A 26,672-nucleotide genomic window follows, 5' to 3' on the forward strand; every position below is an offset into this window, starting at 1 on the left:
GACTATTCAACACAAAAAGAATTTTTCAATTTGAACTAGTAGTTCCTGACATTAGCGGGTTCAAACAAACACTTCAGCTTTATATTATTAGTATAGATAAACTTGAAGGTGGATTTGCTGACAACAAATTTCATTGGAAAAATTCTTTACGAAGAATATGTTCAAAAACGAATACTTTCTAAAAAATCTACATAAACGTCTGGGGGGAAATTTAAGGCCAAGATCCAGAACTTAAAAAGGCAGATTTGCTTGAAACAAACTTTCTTGAAATATGCTCTTGACAAAGAATGTGTTCAAAAACAAACCTTCAAACTGAACAATTTAAAAAGGTTTAATATTTAACACCTACAATAGAAAGTCAATTTTATCTAAAAAACAGCAATACTAAACATTTTTTAGTACAAAAAAGCGAGTCTATGGAGGACTATTCAGCTTCGGAAGGTTTCAATCTCAAAATTGGAATATTCGTGTATCCATTACTCAATAAAGTGGGGCTGACAGCACAACAGAAAATAAAAAATAATTGAAAAGAAAGGGATTTCATTGACGGAACTGTACTATTTCTTAATAGGCTTGTGGAAACTTATCCAACAAAAGACCAAACACCACGTGGGTGCCTTGAAACTAAATATTTAGGCGGGGGAAATTCTCAATCTGTCGAATAAAACTCCAAATTTTGTTGAATGCTTCAAAAAAAAAATTTTTTTTTAAACGTGTTGCATACATAGCTGCATCTAATTCGTCATCATTAAAAAACAATACAATAATTGCAATGTTACAATAGTCCAAATTTTCCTAATCCTCAATTAAAATTTGCCGAGTAAGGAAATTTTTTGGTTGGTCACAGTGTTCAGGGTGTCAACACCGACACAATTTGGAAAAATGGGCAATCCAAAACAAAAAAAGCATTTTCTCAGAATTGCCAGAAAAATTAAAACAAATCCTTCAGGGAGTAGGTAATAATGAGGGGAGAAATGGATGGCATGATACAAAAAGCATGAACAACATTTATTACTTTAAAAAGCTGTTGCTACTTACATTCTGTTTTGAAGGTAAAGTATTCTGTTAAATGCCTACATTCATGATTTCCTCGAAGAAGAAATAATGTGGTAGGATAACAAATTTTTAAAGCCCATAAATACAAAACACACTGAAAAGAAAAGAAATTTCTTTCAAGCTGGCCATAAACATCACTGTTGAAGTAAGAAAATAATGCGAATTCAAAACCGTTCACTTACCTCAATACTGAAGTATCCCCTATCTACATAATCACCAAGAAATAAATATTTAGTTGATGATGGAGAGCCTCCCACTTCGAATAATTTCATTAAGTCGAAAAACTGTCCATGGATATCACCACATACTGCAAAGAAAAAAAATTGGTCACATTCTCATATATATTACAAAACACACAACAGTTTGCATAGCAAAACTTAAATCTGGGTCAGTATTCTGACCCTTTTCTATATCATATAAAATGTATGAAATTTTTATTATGATTACAGAACACATAATTTTCTATTATAATGAAATTTTTTGCAAAATTATTTCAACATGAAAGACAGCTCGAAGACAAGAACTTGCCTGCATGTTTGATGATTTGATGGAAATCTCAAAAATACAGGGTGTCCAAAAACTACGTGACACATTTTTAAAATTCATTTATAAAAACAATAAAGTGTTGTGTGAATATGAGGATTGCACAATATTTCACAGGTTTATGAATATTTATGACATCATAAAAAATAACATCCAAACTGTATTGACAATACACCACAAAGGTGGTGCTGTACCACTGACTAAATGGTCATGGGTGGCATTGGTAAAAACCAATATTCATGTTAAGGGCTGGATTTACGTATAAGCTGAACGAGGCGTAGGGCGCCTAACTCCCTAAAAATTGCGTGATTCGTTCCTTTAAAAAAATGAAAATACTTGAAAATATCAATTTTATTTTCAAGTGGTTGAAAACTGAAAGTTTGGAAAAGTGTGGCTACAAACCTTGAATTTTAAATTCTCAACTGTACTGAATTTTGAGAAAAACTTTTTCTTGTTAGCATAACCCTGCACATAAAAAGTCAAGTTGTTTCTTTTATTCGACAAATAAAAACAAAATAAAACTAAAAATCTTACACATTTCTAAAAGATTAACTTTTACAACTCCAAAATTTCATAATAAAATAAATGCTAAGACAAAATATATTTATTTTTTCCCTAAAAAAACTTTTTTCTCAAAGCTTGGTAGCTGTGACAGTTGTTTTGACAAAAATGTTAACTTCTAAGGTTATTCTTGACTCTTTTTCAAACCAACAAAAGAAAAGTAAAACTTCAATATGAAATATAATTTTAGAGTAGCCTCTGCTTAGCAAAGGAAATTTTATTAAATAGATCCAATGATTATAGTTGTAGAGGAATCATTAAAAAGCAAGCATTTCTTTTCAGCTGTTACTAGTAAACTGGGAAAATCTCAAGTTTCTAAGGCTAGGATCATTTATAGAAAAAAATAAATACCTGGTTACATTCTCATAACATACTCATACTGAGTAAGCTTTTATTCAAACACAGTTGTTCAAACAAAGTTTTGAATAGCTAAAGAGATTTCTGAGTAATTGGAGTGTGACATATGTATACCGAAGCTTCGGCTATGTTTGAACAAGATCATTTTCTACTTCTGATTTCAACCATTTTTTTTTTTTTTCACTAAAACATTTACAGCACTTTAAAACAATTAGCTTTCAAAGCACTTCAGCAATAAAATTCTAAATGTGAGTATAAAATGAAAAGTGGGCAAGAAAAATTATTAATAAAGAAGAAAAGAACTATACAGGGTTTGTAGGAGCAAATACATTTTGTTAAAATATTTTCCCACACTTTTAAAGGTTTTCTGTGAGGTTTTAAAACTAATGTTTCTGACCGTTTAATATAATAAGAGGTGCATTAAAAAGCAAACGGAAACATGGATACATTTTAATTTTAATACAAGTCATTTTAGTTGTAAATAAACATGACAATGAGTAAGCCTATCATGCAATTTGAAATCCAGAAAAGAAGCATAAAACTATTTTCTTAAAGGGCAATGTTAACAGAATAAGAAACAAAAAAAACAAACATTTGCTATTTGTTACTCAGCACAACAGGGGTTTGCAATCTTTTAGGTTCTGCACCCCCCCCCCCCCCCACACTTTCTTTGAACACAGATGAGCAGTCAAACCTGTCCCCTAACCCCAACATACAACAATATCATAGGTGATCAATACAAGTTACATAATCAGAAAAACAGAATTTAAGACTGAAACTTTTTGAAAATATCCATTGGTTTGTATTTTTGTATATAAAATTTCATATTACTGCACATAACTTTAAATTCTTAAACACGGTTAACACACAAAACCAAAGAACTAAATGGGAATCAATTAGGATCTAGATGAGGTTGGCATGCAATACCACTTACTTTCACAACATCAATGGGAGGACTAACTATTTGTTCTTCACAAGCTTTTGAGTATTAGGTTGTAACTGTGACAAAAAGCATACCTCAATTTCATTAAAATGTCTATAATTGCTGGATATTTCAACGATAATTTGTGATTGTAACACCGGTATACCCGTATACCAAATACCGGTATTTGGAGCTATTTTGCAATTTCTTAATACTGGTATTTGATTGAGTAGAACACCGGTATTAGATAAAAATAATAAATTTCAAACTCTTTAAATATTTGGCTTCAGAAAAGCACGACTTTATAGAACGTCAATGAAAAAAAGTGGCAGAAAGATAACAAAATGATATTTTCATCACCAGATGGTGTTATGAATCGCACTTCATGAGTTTATGTGAACGTTTTATTTTCTCCATTTCCTTGACTTGCCCTTGTGAAAATTATTTTCAAGTGTAAATAATAAAGAATGTTTGTGTTATGAACAATTTATTCTGAACATCAATTGCAGCAATTCTTCGTGAGAGTTTTTTTTTTTTTTTTTATTTTCTCAATTGTACTGAATTTTGAGAAAAAAACTTTTTCTTGTTAGTATAAAAAACAATAGTGTGTTGTCACCAGAATTAACGGCTGTTCTGTCTCACTATTCGGCTTTGTGTCAAGCAAGGTAATATTTATAATACATTGAACAAGGTAAGGCGTAATCAGGTGGAACATATTTTCTGAAACTCACATAGTTGTAAAGAATTTCTATAAGAAGAAAAAAGAAACTAGTAACATCATTTTATATTTGTTCAGAACAAGAAAATAATGCATTTTTTGCACAAAATACTAAAATATGGCAACAAAATATGTTTTTGAATATTTTTTGGGAAATTTCTAATACCTGTATTCTGGTATTATGTTAAAAATATACCGAATACCGGTATTGCAATTTTGGTCCAGTATTGCAATTCCTAACTATAATTCAAATATGCTGAATACTCAGATTTGTATGAAGATAAAAACTGCGCTAATAATCTTAAAAGAGGGTGATAATGTGTTTTAAACTATTTACAGGTTACCATTACATTGAAAAAAATTACAGTTAATGTTACTTTTTTATTGAATTATTTTCAACATTCACAACTCCCTCATCTATGCTCCTTCCCCCCAGTTGAGAACCCTTGCAGTGCAAAATCTAGGAATGTAGGTGGACACCCCCTCCCTCACCTCCTTCTCTATATAGTGCAATATCCGAGTAGAAAATAAAAAAATTTTGAAAAAAAAAATAGAACCGACTTCAAAATTGCTCTAAAAAGTGAAAAATAATTTTATTCTTTAAACACCATCGATAATGCTTTTAAACATAATTTTTGAAGTTGGCGCAAAAACAAAACGTAAAATCCAGTGTAACCATGCTTCGTTCATATTTTTTTTCAGAAAAGCATCCAAAGTTACGAACGAAACATTTATATCGCTATTCAAATATGCCGTCATCAATGCATAATGTATGTGATAGTGAAGAAACTGGTCCTGGTTAAATTTATAGTTGTATTTGAGTTATGGCTGTGAATGATTTTATCTATCGTTTTTGCGCCAACTTCAAAAATTATGTTTAAAAGCATTATCGATGGTGTTTAAAGAATAAAATTATTTTTCACTTTTTAGAGCAATTTTGAAGTCGGTTCTATTTTTTTTTTTTTTTTTTCAAAATTTTTTTATTTCATTCTTTTTAGTGTAAATGTAGGTATTTCAGAAATAATAAGAAGTTACCATCACGAAACTTCACATTTTTTCTTAAAAATGCTCCATACTAAAAAAAAAAAACTATTGACACGCGTTAAACTTTAAGCGATTGGCACTAAAAACTTATCTTTGTTCCTCTCTGGAAATCATGCGTAGTTAATTTAATTATAACCATTTAAGTATTACGTTTTTCCTAACTAATTTACATTCCACAGCATCTAAGTTGCTCATGATGCAATCCTGTATTTTCTTACTTAGTCCCGATCATCTGTTATCGGCATAGATGATAATGATAAAAATACTACAGAGTAGTGAGTCAAACCTAATGGTAGCATTGTGAAGGCTAAGCAGTCCTAATTACTGCATCACCTCGCTTCCAGGTTAGGTTTACCCCTACTATGGAGCAATAGCACTGAAGAAAGGAAGATTTTGATAATTCACATAGGGTTACTATAAATCAGCAGGGTTACTAAAATAAAATTATTTACGCCAAAAATGAGACGACAGCACCAGATTCCCCATTATCGAAATATCCCTTGAAGAAATTTGATGCTTGCTTCAGAGAAGCCTTCATTCAAAATTATCATTACAATTACTATTAATGTTACTGTTATATGGCACCAAACTTTTATAACAATGAGTTTCCTATTGTCGCGTAGATGAAGGTAGCGAAGACAATGTGAAAGTCAAATGAAGCGAATACTCGTTAGTCTCAACTCGAGATCTTTATTCAGAACCACGAATGAACGTTATATCTCCTTACATACAACTTGAGAAAGTGCTGGAACTTTCCAGACTTGGATAGATACAGAAATTAATAGAAAATTCGAGAAAATACGGGAAACAGTAGAAACGAAATTTTAGTAAAATTCACTTTTTCCTAGTCGGGATTTGAACTCGGGTCGCTCGTATGGGAGGCGAGAATTCTACCACTGAGCCACCGTTATCCACGGATGAAAAGTGCGAACTTCGCTACAAAATCATTTAATAGGGGAATTGCATAAAATTTACTGTTTTTTGCCCATAACTTTTTTTCTAAAGAACAAATATGGTCAAACAAAGTAATGGGACCTAAGTTGAGCCATCCCCTGTCCATTAAAAAAAGAATCATTAAAATCGGTTCACTAGGCGAGACGCTATGAGTGGACAAACAAAAAAAAACATACATACGGTATGAATTGATAACCGCCTCCTTTTTGAAGTCGGTTAAAAAATAAAAAAATGCTTCAACAAAACTGTTCTGCCCATATCACTAATACTTATATATTTTTAATTATTTTTATACTATTACACACTTACTATACTCAAAATATGAAGGAGATTTGTTGAATTACAAACAAAAAAGAATGCCTGAAATTGGATACATGAAATAGATTCTGTCTTCATACCTCTTACAATAATACTTGATTTAAAAGAGTCGCCAAAGCCAAAGCAGAAAAAGTTTGAAATTGTTCAAAAATTTTACTTATAAACTTCACTTAATAATAACAAAATATTAATTTATGTACAAAAAAAACTCATGAAGATTAAATATTACAATTCCTTTTCTAGAAAATAACACTAATGAAATGAAGAAAAAAAAATCCTGCCCTACTAATTCTGAGATTTTATTTACTTAAAAATTAAAACATTAGTTTCTATAAAATGTATTCAATTCTATGGCTTTGCACCATAAATAAGTTAAAAGATACTACTTAAGTAAATATTTATTGTTCTGAGATAGAATTCATTAATCAGTTTCATCTAGCTACTTTATTCCACGCAGCATGTCAGGAAAATTAGACTGCCTACCACACCCACAGAGCAACCACACCCATTATATCTTCTACTAAGCATGCAATGTTATGAAAAGGTATTTCATGCAAACAATCAACCAGCTGATTTCAATCAAAACTAATAGAAATAATGATTAAATTAAAATGATTTTAAATAAGAGAATTCATCATCATCATCAGCAATGCTGGAAACATCAAATAAATGCAAAGATCAAGTTTCAAAAGGCATAAAAATTAAAAAGAATCGACAGTTCACAATTTTCACATAAAAATAATAATAAATAGTAAGCTACAATTAATTGGACTAAAAATAGTTAATTTTCCATAGCATTATAAGACGTAGATTGAGCTGTTGTACATTTGTATCAGAGTCATTCCACGTCAAGTGACCTAGTAGTCCCAGCTCGACCATCTCTGATCTGGATGAAATTTTATTATTGAGGTAAAGAGATGCCTTTGAAACTAACCCATGCAAATTTTCAGCTTCCAAGATCCAAATCCTGAAGATCTAGGATCACCTAAAAAAGTGATCTAAAATGGCAGATCAGTTTTTGTGACATATTGCCATGTTTAGGCTAAGATTTCAGAAAATTTTACCACATTGGAAGCCTGAAATTTTGTGAGCTTAAAGCAGGTTTAACTATTGTCACGACACTCGTTAAGCATTTATGAAAATGGAATCATTTAACTTTAAAAACACGTAAGGGAACTTGCATCTTTCATTCCCATTCCGGAATGTTCCCTCTATTTGGTCTTGATAAGATTAAACTCGTAACCTTCGGAAGCTCATGTAATTCACGTGCTGGGAAAGTCACGTAGAACTTTCCAATCAATTAAGGAATGTTTGGATTATATACACGTGTAACTCGCCGCACCCTACACGTAATCAAGGCGAAGTTGAAAGTTCGGGAAAGATTGAGGTGACAAGGGTCGCTTTTCTGGGAATAAAACTCCACGTATTCAAATTAGATTCGAGAGATTCCATTCCACTTTTTCCGAGAGTGTTAGGTGAGGAGGCTGAACTACGCTGGAGAAATGCAGCGGCTTGAAAATATGGGTGAGTAAATCTCCATCAGCTATTCCCCCTTAACTTTAAACTTTAAATTGAATTGTGAGACCAACATATGCACACTCATGTCCTGCCCTATTTGTCCAAATAAAGTATTTATTTAAAACTATACGATCGGCCTATTTCCTTGCTAATTCCAAAACACTAAACCAAGATGGGGCGGCGTGACAACTTGGTGCCGTGTCCGACAATTTGCCCCATAAGGGACAACTTGGTTCCGAACCAACAAACAAATTAATAACTTGATTGTCAATTAATCCTGTAACGGACACTTTCTGCCGTTATGAACAAATGTGCATGTGGTGTTTTCACTTTTCAATATAATTTTGAACAGTTAGACAATTTGAAAAATTGCTATGGGTCACCTAAAATCTTTTGAGTTTCTCTTATGGTTCTCTTTTGTTATTTGTGTATGTGTTAAAAGTGTGTTTAGATCGTTCTGAAATGCATATTTATTTCCCCTCGCACGAGTTTTTTTAGTGAGTTTTCGGTACTTTTCCTTCTTAAATTGTGAATTTCAATTATGCCAGACACGCCAGAACAGAACCAGGTTCCCGGAATGGAACAAAACCCTATTCTACCTAATCCAAATAAGATAGCCGGATATCAAAATTTAGTAACTATTTTTGACGGAGAAATTTTTACTAATGTGGAGTATTTTGTCAAAAACTTAGAGGATATTGGGAAAATTGCACGATGGAATGATTCTGAACTTATCGCAGTTTTGAAAAGTAAATTAAAGGGTCCAGCTTTACAGTTTTTCATGAACGATCCAGAATTAATTAATGAGGAGCTATTTTCAAACATTAAAGAGAAGTTTATTAAATTTTTCGAAAATAGAACGACCTTAAGTCATAGGCAGCAACAGTTCTCCAACTGTCGCCAAAATCCCGGCGAGTCGGTGCGAAATTTTTCTTCGAGGGTCTCAAACTTAACGGTGAATTATTTTGGCCTTCAAAATTCTAGCAAAGAAGACGCAGGACCAATTGTAAATCAGACAAAACTAGCAAAATTTCTAGAGGGATTACAAACCCCTCTTAAACGGTTGGCGCTCAACAGAAATCCATCCACATTTGAGGAAGCAGTTGAAAATGCTCTCTTGGATGAAATAAATATGCAGTTCACTGATGATACAGGAAACTGTAATAATTGTGCAATAGAACCCCAAAGTGCAATCCAAAATAAGCTAACAGAAATCCTTGATAAGCAAGCAGAAATTTCAAATCATATGATTAGTACACTAACAAACCACATACAAAAAATGAGCATACAGGAGCAATCGCCTCCTCCCCGTTACCCAAGCCCGCGTAACCATCAGAGAAATTATCTGAGACATCAGTCATGCATTCACTGCGGCCGCGATAACCACCCATCGCGTTCTTGCTGGTTTCAGCCTAATCAAACATACTCAAATAATTATCGCTACAATCGCTCGCGAGTAAGGGGAGCTAATCGAGGTGCACGAAACATTGCAAACAGATCTTATGAAAACTCGCATCAGCCGTTTGAGTTGGAAAGGGAAAATTTCAGCCCTTCTTATCAAGCTAGGTCATTCACCCGTGGTGCAGATAGGGGAAATGCGAGAAACACAGTCTCCGGGGATAGTAATCTTTTAAACTACCCAAGGAACCGATAAATCCCCGCCGGCTTCCTGAAACTTCTAGGGGTTGTTTTATTTCAGCGGACTATGAAACAAGCAGTTCTAATTTACCTGTCATTGCTCTGAAGGTAGCGAATACTGAGTTTTGGGCGCTTTTAGATTCGGGGGCAAGCAAATCCATTTTGAGTAGCAAAGCATTTCATTTATTGTCGCCAAATTGTGTAAAAACTGCACCTACTAGTCCCAATATCAAAATTCGAATTTTAAATGGGCATGAAATTAAAATTAGGTCCTCTGCGTTAGTTTCAGTTTCTATAAGTAACAACACCTTTCGTCATGAATTTTTAATAACTCAGAATAATTTTTGCTTTGACTATGATTTTATTCTTGGGTTTGATTTTCTCACTGCATTTCAATGCAAAATTAATTTCCATGAAAAGGTTGTTTCTTTTAAAGGGGGTGAAACTGAGATATACAAATATGCTAGTCAAACCGTTAATGTGCTCTTTAAGGATACTTATGCTAAGCTATCGAACAAACTCAAGCTTGAACCATTTCAATCGACGGTAGCAAAAGTTAAATTAAACAATGAAATTCCTATTGGCACTGATATAATGTTAACACCCTTAATCACTCGTCACGATATTGAAATTCATCATGCAATTTCTACCGTCACTTCCGATGGTACGGTACCGTTGCTAATAAATAACTTGTCCCACAAAACCCTTCATTTGAATAAGGGAATGAAAATTGCTCAAATTGAACCGGAAATCGATGTTCAGACGGAGGAAAATATTACGGACAAGCGAAGAAGGGAACTAAAAATAGAGGATTTTGATTTAACTAATGTTCCTTTAGAGGTGAAAAAAAAACTAACTGACTTGATATTCGAATACGCGGATATTTTTAGTACTTCACTGAAGACAATCGGCAAATGTACGCTGGAGGCTCCGCCTATAGAAATAACTGATCCCACTCCAATACAATGCCGACCATTCCCAGTTCCAGTCGCTTTACGTGATACTTTGAAAAAACAAATTAAAGAGTTAGAAGACGCGAAAATATTGGAGAAATCAAAAAGTAGATTTTCGTTTCCACTAATTTTAGTTAAGAAAAAAGAGCAAGGCGAGTATCGTTTAGTCATTGACTACCGGAAACTAAACCAAATTACGGTTTCCTCCACATATAGATTGCCTTTAATATCGGATATTCTCAATTCTCTTCGCGGAGCAAACTTTTACAGTACATTAGACGCTAATTCATCCTTTCACCAAATTAAATTACGTGATGAAGATAAGCATCTAACAGCATTCTCGAGTCCGTATGGAAACTTTCAGTATAAATATCTTTCATTTGGAATGAAAAATTCTCCTCAAATTTGGCAAGAGATAGCAGATAAGGTGCTAAATGGTTTACAAGAGGAAAACATTTCAGTCTACATTGATGATATCATAGTACCCGCTAGTACAATTTCAGATTCTTTGCGAAAACTAGAGTTGGTCTTTGAACGTTTCCGTCAATACGGTCTTACCCTAAATCCAAAGAAATGCAAATTTCTTCAACCTAGCATACGATATCTAGGCCATGTAGTTGATAAGGACATCATAAAACCTCTCCCCCAAAATATCGAATCGATTAAGCATTTTCCAATACCAAATACAGTACGAAAACTGCGACGCTTTCTTGGATTAGCGAATTACTATCGTGATTTTATTCACAACTTTTCTGAAATTGTTGTTCCTTTAACGGATCTCACGAAATCAACACGGAAGTTTAAATGGACTTTTGAGGCACAAATCGCGTTTGACAAAATTAGAGAAAAACTCTTATCGGATGTTATGTTGGCACACCCCAATTTTGACGCCTTATTTTACTTAAACACCGATGCTTCGGCTACAGCCGTCGGCGCGTCTTTACTGCAAAAAGATGACAAAGGTATATTGCGACCGATTAGTTACTTCTCGCATAAACTTAAACCTCACGAGAAAAAATGGCCCGCTATACAACTCGAAGCTTACGCAATTCTACTCGCTATTCGACATTATAAAATGTATCTGTTTGGAAGGAAATTTAAAATTATTTCCGATTGTAAATCTTTGAATTATCTAGTTAAGTTGGAGTCGCCGGCAAATCGTCTTTCTCGTTGGCTTCTTGAATTGTCGAATTATGATTTTGACTTTGAGTATATTAAGGGATCCGAGAATTTCTTGGGAGACCTTCTCTCAAGGGATATCACAGAATCAATTAATGTAGTTAAAGTTGATGTACCAGATTTGGAAACAATTAAACAGGAGCAGAGGAATGACCCCTCCTTAAGAAATATAATTGATTACTTAGAAGATAAAACATCTGATTGTAAGGTCCAAACTGATAATTATTTTATGGATGATGGAATTCTAAAACATTTATCACCTCGGAGTAAACACGCAGTTCGCGATGACCTTCTTGAACAAATAGTTATTCCGAAAAAACTCATTCCGTACATTTTGGAAGGTTCTGAAACAGTGCATTTCGCATTTTCAAAAAATTATCGTTCGTTAAAAGAAAAGTATTTTTGGAAAAACATGTTCCGTGACATAAAGAATTTTTCTACAAGCTGCAAGTTATGCATTGAACGAAAAGGTTTTAGGCTAACAAAGTCACCTCTACAAAATTTCACGATTCCATCACAACCGATGGCTCGTATAAGTTGCGATATTCTTGGTCCGCTTCCGCTGTCCGAGCAAGGAAACAAATATGTACTTACGGTAATTGATCATTTTTCTAAGTACTCTGTCCTTTTTGCCCTCAAAGATATTAGAGCTGAAACTATAGCTCCAAAACTTATGGAGGTTATTGTTACTTTTGGTGTACCACAAGCTATATTATCCGATCTTGGGTCAAATTTCCAAAGTAAATTATTTACAGAATTAGCAAAAAAATTGCAAATTAATAAACTTAAAACGACGCCATTTCACCCGCAAACTAATGGCCAGAGTGAATCTATCAACTTGCCCCTGAAAGCAAGCTTAACATGTCTCGCAGACAAAGTTAGCAACTGGGATACATATCTGAGTTACTACAATTTCATCTATAACAACTCATACCACGATACGACCCACGAGAAACCGTCATTTTTGATGTTCAATCGCGACATTAACCTGCCTTTCCACCAACTAGAGCAGTCACCAAACATGCATTATTTTCCTTGCGATAATTACATTCAAGAAAATCTAGCGAAAATGCGATACGTATATCGTAATGTGTATAAAAACTTGGAAGATTACGCGGAAAAACAAGCTCAGATTCGAAGTCGCATTGCAGTATCTAAATCCTTTGTGCCAGGTCAAAATGTATATTTACATACCCCAGCAGCAACCCAGAAAACCGGTCGGGCGTTAGCAAAAAAATTTACAGGTCCTTACAGAGTGGTTGAAAAACATTCCGATTTAAATTACTCCATTCTGGATCCTAAGAAACCCTATGCGAAGCCAACTCGTGTTCACGTCGATCGCATGTTTGCTTTCGTCGAAAGAAGGCAAGACCTTCAATTACCAATAGAAAAAGACAAATCATTACAAACTACCCACTCCCAATCGCAAAGTTCGCCCGGAAATCCGAATCGAGAAGCGCATCATCCTACTTTCTATTCTGAAACCGAAAGCGATACTGAAGATTGCGTCTTGTTTACTTATCCTCAGCCTACCATCCAACCGCACCCTGTGCAACCCGCCGCAACCCAAAGCGATAACAGCCCAATTCCGCAAAAACTTACTTCTCCCGATAGTGGAACAGGAGAATCAAGCACTTCGGAGACCGCCCGGATAGAAAAGAGTGAAATCGTCGATAATTCAACAAGTTTGAATTCGGAAACAGAACCCCGTTATCCACTGCGCTCCCGTTTAAACAGAAACGTCGCGAATCAAACAACCAGCGCTCCTAATGCATCCATTTCAAATAGAATACTTAATTGGGCAATGAATACTTCCCCAAACTCTGACAAGGGGTTGATAGATAAAGTGGCAGATGCTCTGTCTAATTCTTTAGCTGCGAATCTTGGAAACAATACTGATCAACAAATTAATAATATTGTATACAAACCGCAGAAAACTCGAATTTTCGTAAATAGCAGTTTGTCTGTTTAATTCACTACCCATTGCTCAAGTATTACAGATTTCCTGTACATCGTATCATCATTTCACTAGTAGCAGTTTAGTTTACTTTCTTTTGTGTGTATTTTTTTTTTCTCTCTCTCTCCCGTCTTATCTCGTACCGAGCAAGGTGAGTCGACCGCCTTGTACTGTACGTTATCCAGCCTGAGCTTTAATTCTGGTGGGTCGCGCGGGCGCGCTTATCTCTTCTTTGGCACAGTTCTTGATAACACATAGTAAAGAGAGAGAGAGAGGGAGGAAAAAACTTTTTTTTTTTCATGAACTAATCAAAACAGTTTCTCGACTAAACTAAACCTGAGAAAAAAAAAATAGAGAATGAATTTTGTTGGTGTTTTTTTTTATATTGAAAAAAAAATGAGTAGCTAAATTAATGAGAGAAGAGAGAAAAAAAAAAAAAAGCCTTAAGAGATCTCAATGGATGAGCCTCACTTACAGCAATGCTTTTTGAATGATAATGAGATAGCTTTTCGGCCAAGATGCGCCATTCTTTCCAAATCGCGGATCAGACTAAAAAGTTGCGCTTGGCGCTTATTAGCGTCGATACACATATAGAAATATATATATATTAACAGTTTTTTTTATAAGCATCTTAGTTCGCAAAAATGAATTATGAGGAAAATTAATATCTCAGAAGAGAAAAAAAAAAAAAAAAACTTATGTCCTTCTTTTTTTCGATGGAGACACTCCCCGTATCTTTCTTTCCGCAGAATTCCTACTACTATGGATTCTAGTCCTCACCGTCGCCGATGCCGTTCGCATTTGCAGCAGACCCCCTGGACAAGCAGCCCTGGTCTGCAGAAATGCCACGTCCGCAGAACTAGCAGATATCGATCTGCCTCAAGATGCATGCACTGCTCACCGCTGCAGAAGGTGCACCGTGGTCAAAAGAACATTACTGTACACCGAGGGGAGCCTCAGCCAGCCGTCACAGTTTTTCGACCGGCCCACGGAAACAAAGGGCAACTTAACAGTTTTCAGATGCGCCGCCACATCGGAAGGGAACGATGAAACCTGTGATTGTGCTACAAACTGCACCGGCACAACAGAATTCTGCGCAGTTTATCCGGCATGTGACGCATCTGCGTCATGTAAATGCAAAATCGAAACAGTTAACTACGCATTTTCCCACCTATCTCCTAAACGGTACCAAGAAAATCCGATCCTTGTAACTTTTGACTCATGCCTTTTCCAAAAGCCCACTTTTTCGCCCAGACACCTATTAGAATTTGAAAGTGCAACATTTAGTAATCACAACCTATCCATACATTACAATGATCCCATTGTCACGGTTCCAGGACCTGGGAAACTACTTGTCCGTATTTCAGGAAATGAACTGATAGTTAATATTAAAGATGACTTTAATATAATCCTACCACCTGAGTTTGTTTCCTATAAAACTAAGCTAACAATAATTTTTATTTCCGAAACCGGAAAAGCAGTAAGCGGAGAAGTCCTGCTCGAGGGCAAAACCATTTGCCGCTCTACGAACTGTTTTTTTTGTAGAGAATTCTTTTTTCAAGTACAGTGCTGGCCATCATATCTAGCATACACCCTGTACATTGGGCTGTTATTTTTAGGTCTTGTAGCCTTACTCCTGTTACGATATGCCATCCGAGGACTTGTATCTCTTTTAAAACTTTTTGCTGCAATTTTTATTTTTATATTCAAATTCATTAGGGCGATTTTTAGAATTTGCCTATTATGTGGTGCTCTTATTGGCTCAAAATTTCACGAACACTTTCATACCTTATATGCACATTTGGAGGAGCACGCCCCCGCAGCGAGACCTAACGTCTCTTTACTCGTCATCTTTTCTTTACTCGCCGTGGTTACTGCAGACTGCACCAGTCATTCGATTGTAGTTTCCAACATCGAAAACTGCAAATCCTTGAATGACCAACAACTATGCAAACTCTCTACTACAGCAGCTGTGACATTAAAATCCCTCAATTACGAAACGTGCCTTTGGTTTCAAGATAAACAAAAAAAAAACTTATTCAGTTTAAAAATAAAACTGATATCGGCACAGTGCTCCTTTTCATCCAAGAGGGAATATTTTACATTTCCTGTCCAGGCACGAACAATTTCGCAATTAGCTTGTCCCCAAAATTATTACTGTGCATGGGGCGAACACTGTAAAGCGGGGAAAGATTTTGCCGCCTTAACAGAGGAAAGCCTTAGCTACCCTGGAGCTAACTTTTGCCATCCTTCCAGTGTTGGCAGCGGCTGTACCATTATCTCTCGAATGGGATGTCTTTTTTACCGCGTGTACTACATCCCGGACCTCCTTCATTCCTACGAGGTCCGTACCATTTCGGGACACCGCTGTTCTTACACGATTTCGGTGGAGCGATCGTTCAACAATTCAGTCGAATTATTGACTCTGCGTTCAACCGCCCACACGTCAGATGGCATTCACATGGAAGTCCAAGGAGCCTTAGACCAACCTCAACTGCACCTGAGTGAGTCTCTAGTACTTAGAGTAGGAGACACATCCGAAGCCTACCTAGTGCCAACAAGCTCACGAAATATGCCTATAGCAGGTTTGATAGGACAAGTGCAGGCAAACGTCAGTTATTCTACTGATTTCCTCACGGCTCCATCGCTCACAGAGTGCGACTTCTTTGAAACAACTCTACGTTGCCGCAATAAACCTGATTACCTGCAGGTTCTCTACACTACAAAGGATAGGGCCTTGCCAATTGCTCGCTCTATGCATCTCCTTTCAATGCAGAAAGGACAATTAACGTCCAATTTATTATCAACCGCACCCGTAATTGTGCACTTGCATTTCACGGACTACAAAATTCTCCTGCAGACTTCAGATGTGTGTCCAAAATTGTCAGACGACAAAGTAAACACAAAAGGTTGCTATCAGTGTAACATTTTAAGTGAACTGTCCATTACCGCCCACTCAACGTGCCAGAAAGGAACGGTCACTGTAGAATTTCAAATTCTTACTCTTTTTACACAGACTTTAATTTTGGAAACTGAGCCAAAGGAATTCATTATAAAGTTTCAAGCCATGGTTCAATGTTATGACGAAAAAATTTGTCTCGTATCTCATAACTTGAAAACCTGTAAACTGGTTTCTTTTTGTCTTAACGAACCAAGCATTGAACTAATTAAATTTAATACCTCTTATACAACTTCAATTCTTCATGAGGATTCCTTGGGCTCAGGATTTTTTAATTTGTTTACCATGCCGACTTTAAATGGCATTTTTTTTTCAATGAAAATGCTTGGAGCATTTCTTTTAATCATTTGTCTTAGTATAACTGTGTTCTCAACTTGTTTAACGTGTTGCCGTAAATAGTGCTACTATATTATATTTATTTATTTATTTATTTTTAATTTTATTTATTTATTTTTTTTTTCCTTCACTTTTTTTTTCTCTCATAAACTTTTTTTTCCTTTATTGGAACTTTCGGAATTTGAGAAAAGGAAAAAAAAGCAATATATTCTTGCATTTAATGAACTTACTTTTATGCATGATGTTCTGGGAACAAAAACGTGGATATTGTCCATTTTAAAGAGAAGAGAAGGGGAAGAGAAAAAAAAAAAAACTCCCATTTCCTTTATTTTTTTTTGCTCTCTTTTTCCCGCAGTGTTTTTTCTGTGAAGTATTGAATTCAAATACAATTTATTTTTTTTCATTGATAGTTAATACTTCTTTTGTTTATATAGATACATATTTTATTTTATTCATTATTATTATTACTATTTTTTTTTTAACCTTTCCCTTGGATGGAATTTGTTTGTGTGTTTTATAATTATACAAGTTTTATTTATGTCATTATGTGCATTTTATCTTTTCACTATTCATTACAATTGTTTCACCCATTCTGATGTACATAGCTGATGGAGTTCCGCCACCTTTTTTTGTTTTACCTTGTGTCAACGATTGTTTTTTTTTTTACCTTTTTTTTTTTCCATGGTTATTGCGGAGATGTCACGACACTCGTTAAGCATTTATGAAAATGGAATCATTTAACTTTAAAAACACGTAAGGGAACTTGCATCTTTCATTCCCATTCCGGAATGTTCCCTCTATTTGGTCTTGATAAGATTAAACTCGTAACCTTCGGAAGCTCATGTAATTCACGTGCTGGGAAAGTCACGTAGAACTTTCCAATCAATTAAGGAATGTTTGGATTATATACACGTGTAACTCGCCGCACCCTACACGTAATCAAGGCGAAGTTGAAAGTTCGGGAAAGATTGAGGTGACAAGGGTCGCTTTTCTGGGAATAAAACTCCACGTATTCAAATTAGATTCGAGAGATTCCATTCCACTTTTTCCGAGAGTGTTAGGTGAGGAGGCTGAACTACGCTGGAGAAATGCAGCGGCTTGAAAATATGGGTGAGTAAATCTCCATCAGCTATTCCCCCTTAACTTTAAACTTTAAATTGAATTGTGAGACCAACATATGCACACTCATGTCCTGCCCTATTTGTCCAAATAAAGTATTTATTTAAAACTATACGATCGGCCTATTTCCTTGCTAATTCCAAAACACTAAACCAAGATGGGGCGGCGTGACACTATTGACATATTCAAATATTTTTGTGAAGTTGAGCTCATTACATTTTTTGTGAACTATCCCCCCCTCCCCCCTTACACACACCCTAACCTTACCACTTTAGGTTTCATATCCATCACTGGGGAAAAAAAATTATTTTTTAGATCATTGTTTTAAATTTCTTAAATATTTCATTTTATACTAGTCACCTGCAACAACCAGCTGGTTTGCCTTTTCATGCTTTTCGCCTTTCCATGAAGCAGCCGTCTACAGCGGTTATTTGGCTTACTTACCATTCAGTCTTTTAGGCTGAGATTGCTGCCTTCAGCGGCTGTTTTAAAAAATTGGCGACAGTATGTATCAATCTATATCTATCTATATCAGTATTAATTTGAATAAAATATTTTCTGTATCTATCTCCAGTACCATTGTTTGGAATTTTCCCAAAGGAGGGGAAGGGGGCTCTCAATGCAAATTTTGCCAGAAAATACCAAAAAGCATTTCTATTTTCATATGAAAGTATTATTTTTTCAAAGGGGGGACTTATGACCCCCCCCCCTCGTTGAAGTTTCTTAAATGATGGACCTGTCTATCTCTTGCTGTTCATCAACCTATACCCCCCCCCCCCCCCGACCTCTGTATTTATCTATCTGTAGATCTATGCATTTCTACCTTTGATGGTAATTAACAATTTTTTTCAATGAAAAAAGTATTACTTTGCAAAAAAAAAACGTTTTGTACACTCAATATTTATCTACCTATTCAATCCATCTTTAAATTTTCTGTTAAGCAAAATGTCCTGGGCTGGGGGGGAGGGGGAGCGAAACAAATGAAATCCCTGGAAAAAAACAAAATTGAATGAATCCTTTGAAAGGAAGGAAAAAAAGCTCAAGTCACTTCAGTAAGATCACTTGGGCGTGTTACATCATATATGGAGCGATCACAGCAGACAGGAGACCGTTGGTGAAGCAAGAGCTCATATCTTCATTCTGTATTTAAAAAATTGTAAAAAAAGCTATTGCGTATTTTTGAAAACTTTTTTCTTGAAGAGGGTGAAATGTTTTCACTGTTACATACTTAATTTTTAGAAAGGAATCTCTTATACATTTTAGGGGATGAGTTTAGAAAAAAATTAAACAAATGAAAAAATGCAAAATAAAGGTTTTTTCAAAAATTCATAAAAAATGCAAAAATTGATCGTCAAAATGTTAATGTAATACCTATTTAAAATTAAATTTCTTACATTATATAGTACAAAAAATATTTGTGTAGCATTCGTTCATGATTTGTGAGGTAAAAAGTGCTAAAAATCACATAAAACATTAAATAAATTTTTTCTAATTAATATATAAAAAACCATCCAATCTTACACTGTCGGTAAAAACTGCACCTGTATACCAAATTTCATCTTTCTAGGCTTTATCGTTTTCCCAGGATGCGAGCCACACACACAAACAAACATCTTATTTTATTATATGAATAGATAAGTTGTCAAATATGCTAAATTAGCCACTGTAATGAATAACAATTAAATTTACTATTAGGGTGGTCCAAAAAATGCCCAAAATATATTTTTTTTTTAATCTGCAGATCTTAACCATAAATACTTGTACACATGACAAAAGAAGCCCCCATATAAAATTTCAGCTCATTTGAAGTACATTTAGAGGTAGCTCAAAAGCTTTGAAGTTTGATTTTACATTTAATGTAAATAAATGACAAAAAATCATTGACAGTATGCCTTTATTTATATTCTTCATTGAAAACTATGAATTGTCTATAATTTATTCATATTTCTTATTTGTATCATAAAACACAAGGAAAAAAGCCAACACAAGGCTCTAGGTCTAAAGAGTAAGCATATCTGTAAATACTAATTAAAAAGTTATAAATTTTAAGCAAGTGGTGCTTTTTTAGTGTCCTTAAATTTTTTTCTGTGTGGTTCTACAACTTGAAGTAAAAACTGTTTTTGCTCTTCATCTCTAGTGATTAGTTGGTTGTACTCTGAAATGAGAGCCACGCCCCTTTCTGCACAATCATTTACTGTCTTTAAGCATTTCACTTTCTTTTCACCATCACAGTAAGAATCAAATTTCTTCCACTCCAAAGGTGATGAATGTAAAAAATCATCTTGTATATGCATTGCTTTAAATATTAGGCAAGAGTTTTCATTAACAAAATTATGCAGTGATTTTTCATGAACTTCTCCAATATCTTTTTCACTTAATCTTTTTGAAGCATCTGTTACATCTTCTATGTTATGTTTATCTATTTTAAACAACTCGTTAACCATTTAAACCTTATCTTCTGTGCTTACATTACAGCTGAATAGGCTGAGCATTACTAAGTCACCGTTTAAGTACCATAAGTGCCTCTTCAACCCATTGCTTACAGTTTTTGAGATTTCTTTGCATTCATTTTTCACCAAATTTAAATGTTTCAAAAATTCTAAGTCGATAAAAGGTGCATCAGCTGCGTTAGAGCAGCAAAACCAGGCTTTCATGTATAAGTGTGAGCTAAAATCATTAAATCGTTTCAACCCGTTAGCTTCTTTTGGTGTGAGCTTGAACTGATCACGAAACATGTATATTTTTAAACAGTAAATAACTTGGGCCATCCACCGTGCATGATGGAATGCTCCTGGTGCTGCAAATTTTACTCCACGTGGAGGCACCTCTCCAAGATAAATCAAAGTCAGTTCTAAAAATTCCCTGTAGTCATTTCTTGCTAATGTTTTTTTTTCAAATGTAAGAAAATATTTGGCAAATTTAATAGCATTTTCCTTTAGTACTTTCCAATTTTCTGAAGGTACTATTATTTCTTCTTCTGGACATTTGAAAGAAGATTTATCTATAAAATTCCAATGGCTTTGGAATCTCTTAAACATGAGCACACAAAGTCCACTAGAATGTCCAAAATACAACAGGAAACACATCACCAACGATGATGATCGCCAATATAGTGCCTGCAAGCCAAACCGAGGAGTTGTTTTCCAATCTTCTGTTCTAATAATTTACATGCTCCTGCATGAATAATAGTGTTACAAGATGTAGTGTCAAAGCACATGCCTTGAATTTTATCTATGATCTCCCAATCATTAAGTGTATCAAATACTGCATTTGCAATTGCCTTGCCTGTACCAACTGGTAGTTTTGGCACACCAAGTAATTTCTCCACATCATTTCCTGTGACAAGAATAGAAAGGCGGTCGGCTTTCTCTTTTTCTCCAGAAATACTAGCCATAAGTTTCCCATCCCAGTGGACGACAAGCGGACTGTCAGGTTTGAAGTTATGCTTTAAATCTTTTGCTAACTGGGCTCGGAATTTTTCTCGGTGCCTGTGAAGAGTACTGCGTGAAAGCGTACTTTCTCTAACATTTATGCCAACTGTTTGGGCTGTTGCTGCAATTACAAATGTAGCACTTCGATCTGAGATTTTTGTCCGATCCAATGCAGGCATCAAATTAGGTGAAAGAAGCTTATTTTTTTTTATCTCTGCTGTCTTTTCTGTAGTACTGGGATATTGAAAAGTGTCATCATCAGTGTCACTTTCTACAAATGTGATAATTGAGCCACAGTCTTCTTCAATTTCAGCACTTGATGAAAGATAACATTCATTTTTGTTTTTATCTGTGTCCCCACTATTCGATTGTAGTGTCTCATATCTCCTTCTTTTACATGAGCGTTTCTTTTTGTTTTCAAGTTTTCTGTCGACTGATAACATACAGCCTTCAAGTCCTTCTCGCTGTTTAAGCAGAAACTTCTTATCGTCTTCAATTTTTATTATCTGTAAAGCATCTTCATGAGCGATATCCCACAACATCTTGCACTCTCTGATAAACTTCTGTTCATTAGCTTCTTGAATGTTTGTACGCCGATTTCTATTCTTTTTTAGTTTTTGGTACCGCTCGACTAATTTTTCCAACCTTTTTACGGCATTCTGCTTTTCTGTTGTGGGAATTCTAGCCTTATTCTAGAAGGTCAACACACTATCAACAGTCTGTCTTGCATTTTCATGTATTGTTTATGTTTCTGTCTCATGGTGAAAGAAGAAGTTTCCTAGTACTGCATTGATGGAAGGTAATTTACAACCTTTTATTTCACTTATGGGAAAACCAAGTAACCAAATTTCAGTCTTTACGAATTCTGATTCTGTTAGTAGACATTGTTTAATTTTTACAAGTTTCTAAACTCTTTATTTACATTAAAGAAAAAACAATTTTAGCATGATTTCAAATGAAAATTCACCAGGTCACACATGTAAACAAACAATGTGCCGTTGCCAAACATAAATAAAGTAATTTGGTGTTGCCAAAATGAGAAGCAAAATGTTAACTGTATGATAATTATGTTTATAATTATTATATTTTATTATAATATAACCATTGTTTGTAAAATTAAGTAAATAAATAATAAATACGGAAATTATTTTTTTAAGATGTCAAAGAGAAAACTTTAAAGCCTTTGAGTTACCTTTAAATGCATTTCAAATGAGCTGAAATTTTTCATTTAAGGTTAAGATCAGCAAATTTAAAAAGTTTTTTTTTTTTGGACCACCCTATTTACTATATACTACTAGCTTCTTTTTATAAAAACACTTTTTTGCTCACAAGAAGCTTGCTGTAAAATTTCTAGAGAAAGATGCCAATTTTTCAGAGTGGCAATCCTGAAACCTTGAAAAAAAAAACAGCACTCGTCATGATCTTTCAAATTTCAAAATCCAGCAATGACTTGATTTTTAGTTTCAAAAAAGTATTTAGAGCCATGTAAGTGCTAACATTGCAAGTAAAAAATTCCGCTCGAAGCAAAATGACTTAATTGCCCATTAATCTTGATGACACCACAAAACAAAGTTGCTTATTGTGAAACCCAAACATCCCAGGTATCACTTGTGGCTGAAACACAGAAGTCAACAGTAATTGGAAACAGGAGTGTAACAAGAGCAGAAACAATGCTGGTGAAGTCGGTAGGGAGAAAGAAGGCTAAAGATAGCATTTTCCAAATGAGAGACAGAAATCCCCCCTCCCCCTCTTCCTCTTAAATGAGTGGGATTGTGCCGACCATGAAACTAAGGCGTGTGTGTGTGTTTTGGAACAAAATCAGGAGAAAATATTTCTAAGAATATCCAACTCTTTAAAAGTGTACAGTTTCAAAGGATTGCAGAGAATAATTTTTGATATTTGCATAAGATGTTTTTAGACAAGCAGATTGATTGAAGTAAAGATAATGACAGGTGTAGATTTTGGGGAAAACTTAAAAGATTTTTTTTTTTCATAACAACCACTCGCAGATTTAAAAAAAAAATGCATTTTATTTAGCGAACATACTTTCAAGCATTGGAAAAGAAACTAAAGCCCTCATTGGACTTGGACCAAAGATAATAAATAAAACTATAAAATAAAGGATTGATGCAAATTAGACATGCTTGCCAGTTATGCATACTAATTGAGGGTATCAAAAGAAAAACAGCAAAATAAATAACTCAAACATAACTATCTCAAAAATCTTGTAAGGAATCCCATCAATTAACATATATTGAAATTTAGGAATTTAAAATTTCCCCAACAATTTGGCGAAAAAGAACTGGTCTCCTTCTAGGGGCTTTCTAGAAAAATTGATTTTTTTCGAATTTAAATGTAGTTAATAGATACATTTTCTTAGATAACATAAAATATGATGAAGACATTAAAAGATACATGCACATCTGCTTTTTTTTTTTTCAGAACACCAAAAATAATCTGAATTAACCAAATCATTAATCATTCATTGATTGAGAAAAATGATTTTCCTAATTTATTAAACAATTTTTTGACAGAAGTTTTTTTTTCCTTTGCAAGTTGTTGGATTTTGAGATGAATTTTTTTTTTTTACTTTTAAATGTAATATATGGCATTTATTTACACAAAACATATTCATGTGTACATATATATATATATATATATATATATATATATATATATAAATGAAAATATATTAAAATTTATACTTAAACATTTCCATTAACTGACAATTATGTATACCAATTCTGCTCTATGTATACATTTACCGTGCAGATGAGAAAAATAGCAAATACTTTGGTGTACAGGAAAACTAAGTTATTTTAGAGCTTGCATTATCAAAGTTAATGCAAGTCTAATTTAATAATGAGGAATAGAGAAAAAACTAGTATGTTGTGGCCATCACGAAATTTTCTTCTATATCTTTCTTATAATTCTGATTGCTCCCCATGCTTAAAGAAGAAGCAATATTCCCAACAAAAACAAAATTACACACGACAAAACTTGATGACCATCCCAATTCCCGATTTATCTCAAAAGCAAAGCAAAGAAGGAAAATTGAAAATTATTTTAAAAGCTTTGCTTAAAATAATTACAAACATTTATTTGTTAACAAACACAAGATGGCAACAGTTAAAAAGTTTTAATTATCGCGATTTTCTGGTCATTTTCCAACAAATAAAATCATGCAAAATACGCAGACGATAGCCTATTAGGATTTATCTTTCTTACTGTTGCATTTATAAAGTTATTTTTATTCACACACCAACAAAAAATCAGCCCTCCATAGAGCAATTGGAGCCAAAATTTAACCAACGCATGTTTACATATGGATTCACATTTATTCCAAATTTCATCCAGAACGTAACATTACTTCTGGAGATAAGGCACTCACAATAGGAAAAAAAGAACGTTTGATTGCGTCCCCCCCCCCCCTTTTAAGCTATTGACGCCAAAATAAAACTAGATCTTACACCCTCTAGGGGCTACTTGTTGCTAAATTTTTGTTTGATTCTGTTCATTATTTCTTGAGATACAGCAATCACAATTGACGACAAAAACATTCTATAGCTCAACTTCCGTTTGAGCTATTGACACCAAAATTAAATCAGCACCTGTACCTGTTTAGGGACAACATATGGACTAAATTTTGTTTGATTTTGCCAGTTACTTCCTGAGGAATAGCAGGCACGCATAACTCAAGAAACATCAAATTTCTCCACCCCCACTTGCAGGAATTCCTGCCAAAAACCAATGGGCATAAGTTCACATAAGGGCACATATGTGTGCCAAATTTTGTTCGATTTCATGTGGTAGTTTTTGCTGTAGAGCGGCCACAAAAAACTGGTCAGACACATACGGACACACACAACAGACTAGCAAAATTTCTTGCATCAACCTTGACAGATCTTGATATTATATTGACGGCATCAATATTGACGTGTTTCATACTGCATAAAGGTTGTATAAAAAATAAAAAGCAATATTGCAATAACACGTATGCAACATTGCATTCATCTTAAAATACCAGTATTGATATTAACTTACAATATCAGCATTGCATACATGTTGAAAACCTCAAGATGATATTGATTTCATGCTGTCACCGTCAAGGTAATTAGTGCAGAATAAAACAGGTGGATCTTCGTTGATACTCGCGCATGTGCACAATTCTTTATACCCAGTGTCCCTTGCATTGCTGGCATGTTATCTTCCTCCTTTGACCTTCCATACAGTCGGTCCAGGAGCTCCACGTGGCGTTGCATTCTTTAGGCGTCACTAAGTTGGCTGCTTAGTTATTATTAGTGTGGAATAGTATTGTTTCAGGAATAACTTATGAATGAGTGATAACTGCATTTGTTTATTAATATAGTACTAGACAAGCCATATCGCAGACTATGTGCAATCAATGATAGAAATGGCCCAAAAAAAGGTTTCTCATCCTTAGACTTTGAAACAAAGGACATGCAGCCCAGAATTTCGTATTATCACTTCAATCTTACAAGTAAGATTAATTTTATTCAATGATTATTTATGTTATTTTTTAAAATAAATTCATATGCTTTGTCCAGGGGATATTTTCAATGCTGACATCCATTCGGAAATGTACTTTATTTTAGTATTTATTTATTTAATGCTATCTTTACTCTTTAATGTGCTATAAAAACTTCCGCACTTATTCGTAACTTGGCATTTTATGTCCTTATAATACAATTAAAAGCATGAATTTAAAAAATAAGTCAAGTATTACACAAAACGAAGAATTTTTTATTTTTTAAATTAAATTGCGGGAATTATTAATATCTTTATATGAATTTCCAATCAGATGTCAACTTCAAGCAAATATTCTTAGACTAGAAAACTAATCAGTCTTGAAGAATAACAGAAATAATTAAAGAATGAAATTAAAATCTAGAGCTTGAAGCGAAAATAATACAAATAAATAAAAAGATACATTACACCTTGCAAACGTATCGATTTCATACTGTCATGTCAATGTATCCCAGGGGTCGATCCAGGTTTTATTTTTTGGGTCCCCATTTTGTGAAAAGGCAAAATATTTTTGTGAAATTTCGTTTTTTTTTGTGAAAAAGCAAAATATTTTTGTGAATT

General features: G+C 34.3%; 1 protein-coding gene across 1 annotated transcript in view; it reads right to left on the reverse strand.

Moving 5' to 3' along the window:
• Nucleotides 1-26,672, reverse strand: part of LOC129231092 (serine/threonine-protein phosphatase 2B catalytic subunit 2-like) — a 109,695-nt gene that overhangs the window by 61,962 nt on the left and 21,061 nt on the right. The window contains exons 3-4 of the mRNA XM_054865342.1: nucleotides 1,239-1,363; nucleotides 1,039-1,150 (exon numbers count right to left, since the gene is read on the reverse strand). Coding sequence (XP_054721317.1) covers nucleotides 1,039-1,150; nucleotides 1,239-1,363 — 237 coding nt within the window. The remainder of the gene's footprint in view (nucleotides 1-1,038; nucleotides 1,151-1,238; nucleotides 1,364-26,672) is intronic.

This window comes from Uloborus diversus, chromosome 1 (assembly GCF_026930045.1).
Source record: "Uloborus diversus isolate 005 chromosome 1, Udiv.v.3.1, whole genome shotgun sequence".
NCBI lineage: Eukaryota > Metazoa > Arthropoda > Arachnida > Araneae > Uloboridae > Uloborus > Uloborus diversus.